Source organism: Heptranchias perlo, unplaced genomic scaffold (genome assembly GCF_035084215.1).
Source record: "Heptranchias perlo isolate sHepPer1 unplaced genomic scaffold, sHepPer1.hap1 HAP1_SCAFFOLD_1410, whole genome shotgun sequence".
Lineage (NCBI taxonomy): Eukaryota > Metazoa > Chordata > Chondrichthyes > Hexanchiformes > Hexanchidae > Heptranchias > Heptranchias perlo.
The window spans coordinates 29,661-39,282 of NW_027138658.1; the positions used below are offsets into that span (position 1 = coordinate 29,661).

General features: G+C 59.7%; 1 protein-coding gene across 1 annotated transcript in view; it reads left to right on the forward strand.

Annotated features, from left to right (window-relative positions):
• Nucleotides 1-7,203, forward strand: part of polr2c (RNA polymerase II subunit C) — a 29,034-nt gene extending 21,831 nt beyond the window's left edge. Inside the window, exon 8 of the mRNA XM_067977311.1 lies at nucleotides 6,828-7,203. Coding sequence (XP_067833412.1) covers nucleotides 6,828-6,972 — 145 coding nt within the window. The 3' untranslated portion in view covers nucleotides 6,973-7,203. The remainder of the gene's footprint in view (nucleotides 1-6,827) is intronic.
• Nucleotides 7,204-9,622: the final 2,419 nt, after the last annotated feature.

Consider the following 9,622-nt stretch of genomic DNA (forward strand, 5'->3'; position numbering starts at 1 on the left):
CGAGGGGGGGGCCGTATCGACCCTCCCTCCCCCGGTGTACGAGGGTGGGACCGTATAGACCCTCCCTCCCCCGGTGTACGAGGGTGGGACCGTCTCGACCCTCCCTCCCCCGGTGTACGAGGGTGGGACCGTATCGACCCTCCCTCCCCCGGTGTACGAGGGTGGGACCGTATCGACCCTCCCTCCCCCGGTGTACGAGGGTGGGACCGTATAGACCCTCCCTCCCCCGGTGTACAAGGGGGGGACCGTATAGACCCTCCCTCCCCCGGTGTACGAGGGTGGGACTGTATCGACCCTCCCTCCCCCGGTGTACGAGGGTGGGACCGTATCGACCCTCCCTCCCCCGGTGTACGAGGGTGGGGCCGTATAGACCCTCCCTCCCCCGGTGTACGAGGGTGGGGCCGTATCGACCCTCCCTCCCCCGGTGTATGAGGTGGGGGCCGTATAGACCCTCCCTCCCCCGGTGTACAAGGGGGGGACCGTATAGACCCTCCCTCCCCCGGTGTACAAGGGGGGGACCGTATCGACCCTCCCTCCCCCGGTGTACGAGGGGGGGACCGTCTCAACCCTCCCTCCCCCGGTGTACGAGGGTGGGACCGTCTCGACCCTCCCTCCCCCGGTGTACGAGGGTGGGACCGTCTCGACCCTCCCTCCCCCGGTGTACGAGGGTGGGACCGTATCGACCCTCCCTCCCCCGGTGTACGAGGGTGGGACCGTATCGACCCTCCCTCCCCCGGTGTACGAGGGTGGGGACCGTATAGACCCTCCCTCCCCCGGTGTACGAGGGTGGGACCGTATCGACCCTCCCTCCCCCGGTGTATGAGGTGGGACCGTATCGACCCTCCCTCCCCCGGTGTACGAGGGTGGGACCGTATCGACCCTCCCTCCCCCGGTGTACGAGGGTGGGACCGTCTCGACCCTCCCTCCCCCGGTGTACGAGGGGGGGACCGTCTCGACCCTCCCTCCCCCGGTGTACGAGGGTGGGACCGTATCGACCCTCCCTCCCCCGGTGTACGAGGGTGGGGCCGTATAGACCCTCCCTCCCCCGGTGTACGAGGGTGGGACCGTATCGACCCTCCCTCCCCCGGTGTACGAGGGTGGGACCGTATCGACCCTCCCTCCCCCGGTGTACGAGGGTGGGACCGTATCGACCCTCCCTCCCCCGGTGTACGAGGGTGGGACCGTATCGACCCTCCCTCCCCCGGTGTACGAGGGTGGGACCGTATCGACCCTCCCTCCCCCGGTGTACGAGGGTGGGACCGTATCGACCCTCCCTCCCCCGGTGTACGAGGGTGGGACCGTATCGACCCTCCCTCCCCCGGTGTACGAGGTGGGGACCGTCTCGACCCTCCCTCCCCCGGTGTACAAGGGTGGGACCGTCTCGACCCTCCCTCCCCCGGTGTACGAGGGTGGGACCGTATCGACCCTCCCTCCCCCGGTGTACGAGGGTGGGACCGTATCGACCCTCCCTCCCCCGGTGTACGAGGGTGGGACCGTCTCGACCCTCCCTCCCCCGGTGTACGAGGGTGGGACCGTATCGACCCTCCCTCCCCCGGTGTACGAGGGTGGGACCGTATCGACCCTCCCTCCCCCGGTGTACGAGGGTGGGACCGTATCGACCCTCCCTCCCCCGGTGTACGAGGGTGGGACCGTATCGACCCTCCCTCCCCCGGTGTACGAGGGTGGGACCGTCTCGACCCTCCCTCCCCCGGTGTACGAGGGTGGGACCGTATCGACCCTCCCTCCCCCGGTGTACGAGGGTGGGACCGTATCGACCCTCCCTCCCCCGGTGTACGAGGGTGGGACCGTCTCGACCCTCCCTCCCCCGGTGTACGAGGGTGGGGCCGTATAGACCCTCCCTCCCCCGGTGTACGAGGGTGGGACCGTATCGACCCTCCCTCCCCCGGTGTACGAGGGTGGGACCGTATCGACCCTCCCTCCCCCGGTGTACGAGGGTGGGACCGTATCGACCCTCCCTCCCCCGGTGTACGAGGGTGGGACCGTCTCGACCCTCCCTCCCCCGGTGTACGAGGTGGGGACCGTATCGACCCTCCCTCCCCCGGTGTACGAGGGGGGGGCCGTATCGACCCTCCCTCCCCCGGTGTACAAGGGGGGGACCGTATAGACCCTCCCTCCCCCGGTGTACAAGGGGGGGACCGTATCGACCCTCCCTCCCCCGGTGTACGAGGGTGGGACCGTCTCGACCCTCCCTCCCCCGGTGTACGAGGGTGGGACCGTATCGACCCTCCCTCCCCCGGTGTACGAGGGTGGGACCGTATCGACCCTCCCTCCCCCGGTGTACGAGGGTGGGACCGTCTCGACCCTCCCTCCCCCGGTGTACGAGGTGGGGACCGTATCGACCCTCCCTCCCCCGGTGTACGAGGGGGGGGGCCGTATCGACCCTCCCTCCCCCGGTGTACGAGGGGGGGGCCGTATCGACCCTCCCTCCCCCGGTGTACGAGGGTGGGACCGTATCGACCCTCCCTCCCCCGGTGTACGAGGGGGGGGCCGTATCGACCCTCCCTCCCCCGGTGTACGAGGGGGGGGCCGTATCGACCCTCCCTCCCCCGGTGTACGAGGGTGGGACCGTATCGACCCTCCCTCCCCCGGTGTACGAGGGTGGGGCCGTATAGACCCTCCCTCCCCCGGTGTACAAGGGGGGGGACCGTATAGACCCTCCCTCCCCCGGTGTACAAGGGGGGGACCGTATCGACCCTCCCTCCCCCGGTGTACGAGGGTGGGACCGTATCGACCCTCCCTCCCCCGGTGTACGAGGGTGGGACCGTCTCGACCCTCCCTCCCCCGGTGTACGAGGTGGGGACCGTCTCGACCCTCCCTCCCCCGGTGTACGAGGTGGGGACCGTATCGACCCTCCCTCCCCCGGTGTACGAGGGTGGGACTGTATCGACCCTCCCTCCCCCGGTGTACGAGGGTGGGACCGTATCGACCCTCCCTCCCCCGGTGTACGAGGGTGGGACCGTATCGACCCTCCCTCCCCCGGTGTACGAGGGTGGGACCGTATCGACCCTCCCTCCCCCGGTGTACGAGGGGGGGACCGTATCGACCCTCCCTCCCCCGGTGTACGAGGGTGGGACCGTATCGACCCTCCCTCCCCCGGTGTACGAGGGTGGGACCGTATCGACCCTCCCTCCCCCGGTGTACGAGGGTGGGACCGTATCGACCCTCCCTCCCCCGGTGTACGAGGGTGGGACCGTATCGACCCTCCCTCCCCCGGTGTACGAGGGTGGGACCGTCTCGACCCTCCCTCCCCCGGTGTACGAGGGTGGGACCGTCTCGACCCTCCCTCCCCCGGTGTACGAGGGTGGGACCGTATCGACCCTCCCTCCCCCGGTGTACGAGGGTGGGACCGTATCGACCCTCCCTCCCCCGGTGTACGAGGGTGGGGCCGTATAGACCCTCCCTCCCCCGGTGTAGATTTTAGATTCAGGAACTGACCCTCTAGATTGGAAAATTGCACATGTCACTCCACTTTCTAAGAAAGGAGAGAGGGGGAAACCAGGGAATTATAGACCAGTTAGCCTAACATCTGTTGTGGGGAAAATGCTGGAGTCTATAATTAAGGATAGGGTGACTGAACACCTCGAGAATTTTCAGTTAATCAGGGAGAGCTAGCATGGATTTGTGAAAGGTAGGTCGTGCCTGACAAACCTGATTGAATTTTTTGAAGAGGTGACTAAAGTAGTGGACAGGGGAATGTCAATGAATGTTATTTATATGGACTTCCAGAAGGCATTTGATAAGGTCCCACATAAGAGACTGTTAGCTAAGATAGAAGCCCATGGAATCGAGGGAAAAGTACGGACTTGGTTTGGAAGTTGGCTGAGTGAAAGGCGACAGAGAGTAGGGATAATGGGAAGGTACTCACATTGGCAGGATGTGACTAGTGGAGTCATAGAGTTCTACAGCACGGATAGAGGCCCTTCGGCCCATCGTGTCCGCGCCGGCCATCAGCCCTGTCTACTCTAATCCCATATTTGGTCCGTAGCCTTGTATGCTATGGCATTTCAAGTGCTCATCCAAATGCTTCTTGAATGTTGTGAGGGTTCCTGCCTCCACAACCCTTTCAGACAGTGAGTTCCAGACTCCAACCACCCTCTGGGTGAAAAAGTTCTTTCTCAAATCCCCTCTAAACCTCCCGCCTTTTACCTTGAATCTATGCCCCCTTGTTATAGAACCCTCAACGAAGGGAAAAAGCTCCTTAGTATCCATCCTATCTGTGCCCCTCATAATTTTGTACACCTCAATCATGTCCCCCCTCAGCCTCCTCTGCTCCAAGGAAAACAAACCCAATCTTCCCAGTCTCTCTTCATAGCTGAAGCGCTCCAGCCCTGGTAACATCCTGGTGAATCTCCTCTGCACCCTCTCCAAAGCGATCACATCCTTCCTGTAGTGTGGCGACCAGAACTGCACACAGTACTCCAGCTGTGGCCTAACCAGTGTTTTATACAGCTCCATCATAACCTCCTTGCTCTTATATTCTATGCCTCGGCAAATAAAGGCAAGTATCCCATATGCCTTCTTTACCACCTTATCTACCTGTTCCGCCGCCTTCAGGGATCTGTGAACTTGCACACCAAGATCCCTCTGATCCTCTGTCTTGCCTAGGGTCCTCCCATTCATTGTGTATTCCCTTGCCTTGTTAGTCCCTCCAAAGTGCATCACCTCGCACTTTTCCGGGTTAAATTCCATTTGCCACTGTTCCGCCCATCTGACCAACCCATCTATATCGTCCTGCAGACTGAGGCTATCCTCCTCGCTATTTACCACCCTACCAATTTTTGTATCATCAGCGAACTTACTGATCATACCTTTTACATTCATATCCAAGTCATTAATGTAGACCACAAAGAGCAAGGGCCCCAGCACAGATCCCTGTGGTACCCCACTGGCCGCAGGCTTCCAGTCACAAAAACAACCTTCGACCATCACCCTCTGCCTTCTGCCACTAAGCCAGTTTTGTATCCAAAGTGCCAAGGCACCCTGGATTCCATGGGCTCGTATCGTCCTGCAGGGATCTGTCTTGGGGCCTCAATTATTCACAATATTTATTAATGACTTAGATATGAAACTTTCTATGCCTTCATCTAAGTTTGCCGATGACACAAAGATTGGTGGCATTGTAAGCAGTGTAGCTGAAAACATAAAATTACAAAGCGATATTGATAGATTAGGTGAATGGGCAAAACTGTGGCAAATGGAATTCAATGTAGACAAATATGAGGTCATCCACTTTGGATCAAAAAAGGACAGAACAGGGTACTTTCTAAATGGTAAAAAGTTAAAAACAGTGGATGCCCAAAGGGACTTAGGGGTTCAGGTACATCGATCATTGAAGTGTCATGAACAGGTGCAGAAAATAATCAATAAGGCTAATGGAATGCTGGCCTTTAGTCCTCTGGATATAGAGTACAAGGGGGCAGAAGTTATGCTGCAGCTATACAAAACCCTGGTTGGACCGCACCTGGAGTACTGTGAGCAGTTCTGGGCACCGCACCTTCGGAAGGACATATTGGCCTTGGAGGGAGTGCAACGTAGGTTTACTAGAATGATACCCGGACTTCAAGGGTTAAGTTACGAGGAGAGATTACACAAATTGGGGTTGTATTCTCTGGAGTTTAGAAGGTTAAGGGGTGATCTGATCGAAGTTTATAAGATATTAAGGGGAACAGATAGGGTGGATAGAGAGAAACTATTTCCGCTGGTTGGGGATTTTAGGAGTAGGGGGCACAGTCTAAAAATTAGAGCCAGATCTTTCAGGAGTGAGATTAGAAAACATTTCTACACACAAAGGGTGGTAGAAGTTTGGAACTCTCTTCCGCAAACGGCAATTGATACTTGCTCAATTGCTAAATTTAAATGTGAGATAGATAGCTTTGGTTGACAAAAAGGTATTAAGGGATATGGGCCAAAGGCAGGGATATGGGCCAAAGGCAGGTATATGGAGTTAGATCACAGATCAGCCATGATCTTATCAAATGGCGGAGTAGGAACGAGGGGCAGAGTGGCCGACTCCTGTTCCTATATGAAGGAGGGACCACATAAACCCTCCCTCCCCCGGTATATGCGGATGGGACCGAATAGACCCTCCCTCCTTCCCGGTGTACGAGGGAGGGGCCGTATAGACCCTCCCTCCTTCCCCTGGTGTACGAGGGAGGGACCGTATAGACCCTCCCTCACCCGGTGTACGAGGGAGGGGCCGTATAGACCCTCCCTCCTTCCCCTGGTGTACGAGGGAGGGACCGTATAGACCCTCCCTCACCCGGTGTACGAGGGAGGGACCGTATAGACCCTCCCTCACCCGGTGTACGAGGGAGGGGCCGTATAGACCCTCCCTCACCCGGTGTACGAGGGAGGGGCCGTATAGACCCTCCCTCCCCCGGTGTACGAGGGAGGGGCCGTATAGACCCTCCCTCACCCGGTGTACGAGGGAGGGGCCGTATAGACCCTCCCTCACCCGGTGTACGAGGGAGGGACCGTATAGACCCTCCCTCACCCGGTGTACGAGGGAGGGGCCGTATAGACCCTCCCTCACCCGGTGTACGAGGGAGGGGCCGTATAGACCCTCCCTCACCCGGTGTACGAGGGAGGGGCCGTATAGACCCTCCCTCACCCGGTGTACGAGGGAGGGGCCGTATAGACCCTCCCTCACCCGGTGTACGAGGGAGGGGCCGTATAGACCCTCCCTCACCCGGTGTACGAGGGAGGGACCGTATAGACCCTCCCTCACCCGGTGTACGACGGAGGGGCCGTATGGACCCTCCAGTAGTTTGAACGGGTGTCATGTGTAAACATTTTGTTCCCATCAGGTTTTACTTCAATGTCGAATCTTCTGGTGCCCTGAGACCCGAGACCATCGTCCTGTCGGCCCTCTCTGGCCTCAAGAAGAAGCTGAGTGACCTCCAGACCATGCTGAGTCACGAGATTCAGAGTGATGTCCTCACCATCAATTAGCCAACCCCAAACCCGCTCCACTCTCTTAGACATAGAGGAAAGAAACAGTTTCTGTTTTGGGGGCTGTTCATTTGTGAATAGTTTAGTTCCAAACCTTATTGAAGCCCTTTGTGTCATATTGCTGCTCTTTTTGCTGAAGTTTAAACAATTACTTTAAGTTGGGCCGGATGTGGAGGGTGGGGACAGGGGCTGAAGGAATCAGGTCCCCAGATTGGCTGGGGGAACGGAGTGTGGTGGGTTAGTGTAGAGGGGAGGGGGAGGCTGGGGGGGTCGGTGTATTGGGGGGAGGAGGAGTCTGGGGGTCGGTGTATTGGGGGGAGGAGGAGTCTGGGGGTCGGTGTATTGGGGGGGGAGGAGTCTGGGGGGAGGAGGAGTCTGGGGGTCGGTGTATTGGGGGGAGGAGGAGTCTGGGGGTCGGTGTATTGGGGGGAGGAGGAGTCTGGGGGTCAGTGTATGGGGGGAGGAGGAGTCTGGGGGTCGGTGTATTGGGGGGAGGAGGAGTCTGGGGGTCGGTGTATTGGGGGGAGGAGGAGTCTGGGGGTCGGTGTATTGGGGGGAGGAGGAGTCTGGGGGTCGGTGTATTGGGGGGAGGAGGAGTCTGGGGGTCGGTGTATTGGGGGAGGAGGAGTCTGGGGGTCGGTGTATTGGGGGGAGGAGGAGTCTGGGGGTCGGTGTATTGGGGGGAGGAGGAGTCTGGGGGTCGGTGTATGGGGGGAGGAGGAGTCTGGGGGGAGGAGGAGTCTGGGGGTCGGTGTATTGGGGGGGGAGGAGTCTGGGGGTCGGTGTATGGGGGGAGGAGGAGTCTGGGGGTCGGTGTATTGGGGGGGGGAGGAGTCTGGGGGTCAGTGTATTGGGGGAGGAGTCTGGGGGTCGGTGTATGGGGGGAGGAGTCTGGGGGTCGGTGTATGGGGGGAGGAGTCTGGGGGTCGGTGTATGGGGGAGGAGTCTGGGGGTCGGTGTATTGGGGGGGGAGGAGTCTGGGGGTCGGTGTATTGGGGGAGGAGTCTGGGGGTCGGTGTATGGGGGGAGGAGTCTGGGGGTCGGTGTATTGGGGGGGGAGGAGTCTGGGGGTCGGTGTATCGGGGGAGCAGTCTGGGGGTCGGTGTATGGGGGGAGGAGTCTGGGGGTCGGTGTATGGGGGGAGGAGTCTGGGGGTCGGTGTATGGGGGGAGGAGTCTGGGGGTCGGTGTATGGGGGGAGGAGTCTGGGGGTCGGTGTATGGGGGGAGGAGTCTGGGGGTCGGTGTATGGGGGAGGAGTCTGGGGGTCGGTGTATGGGGGAGGAGTCTGGGGGTCGGTGTATGGGGGGAGGAGTCTGGGGGTCGGTGTATGGGGGGAGGAGTCTGGGGGTCGGTGTATGGGGGAGGAGGAGTCTGGGGGTCGGTGTATGGGGGGAGGAGTCTGGGGGTCGGTGTATGGGGGGAGGAGTCTGGGGGTCGGTGTATGGGGGGAGGAGTCTGGGGGTCGGTGTATGGGGGGAGGAGTCTGGGGGTCGGTGTATGGGGGGAGGAGTCTGGGGGTCGGTGTATGGGGGGAGGAGTCTGGGGGTCGGTGTATGGGGGGAGGAGTCTGGGGGTCGGTGTATGGGGGGAGGAGTCTGGGGGTCGGTGTATGGGGGAGGAGGAGTCTGGGGGTCGGTGTATGGGGGGAGCGGGCTGCGAGTTATGGGATGGGTTCTGGTACTAACTCATGGTGGATGAGATATGTATCAATAAATGAATATTAAAATTTATATTTTTCCACTTTATTGAAAAGCTGCAGATTCTGTTACAACCGTTAGAAAGACAGGCTGTGGATTCTGGACATGCAGGCGGACAGTGTGCTGGCTGGTTACCATGGATCTGGTGATGCTGCTAATAGCTGGATGGTTAAATGGATGTTGTTTGATACACAGTACAGCTCAGGGTCAGGCAGAGATGGAGATACTTCACACACAGGTACGCAGCCTGCTGTCGCCCTGCTCCGATATCCAATCACAGCACACGCAGAAATCGTTCAGAAGTGTATCATGGTGTCTGTCCATTCCTGGCCCCTGCTCTCATTCTGTCTTACTGTGGTATCCTTGTTTCTGAAGTGTTTGCTGCTGCTCACACTGCGCTGTGCTGTGAGGGGTGTCTCTCTCTCTTTCCCCCTGCCCAAACACCCTGAATCGGGCAGCATGCGTGGGCAGGAGAGGCCAATCAATCAGCTGCAGGGCCAAACATTAACATTGCACAGTCACAGGAACACCCCAGTCAGGGTGGGGCGGGGCGGCCCCCATCTGGACGAGGTGACAGAATGATGCCTTCAGTGCGACACTGCGCCGATCCCCACACACACTGTGATTGTGAGGGATGGGGTTGAGAGCAGATTGTAGGTTCTGAGTGTGGGACAGCTCCTTACTGCTTGCATCATTCAAATAGGTGGATGTGAAAGAGCCCACAGCCACTGAGCGGGCAGACGGGGCCTCGGTTTAACGTCTCATCTGGAAAACGGCACCTCCGAGCGCGGCGCTCCCTCGGCACCGACCCTGGAGTGTTGAGCCCAAAATCTAGGCCAAGTCCTTGGATTGGGCCCTGGGCCTGTGGGACAGGTATCTGCACTCTCACTCCTGTCGAGTGGGCCGGTCAATCTACTGCAATTTAAACACTCTCAATCAGGGCTCTGTGTGG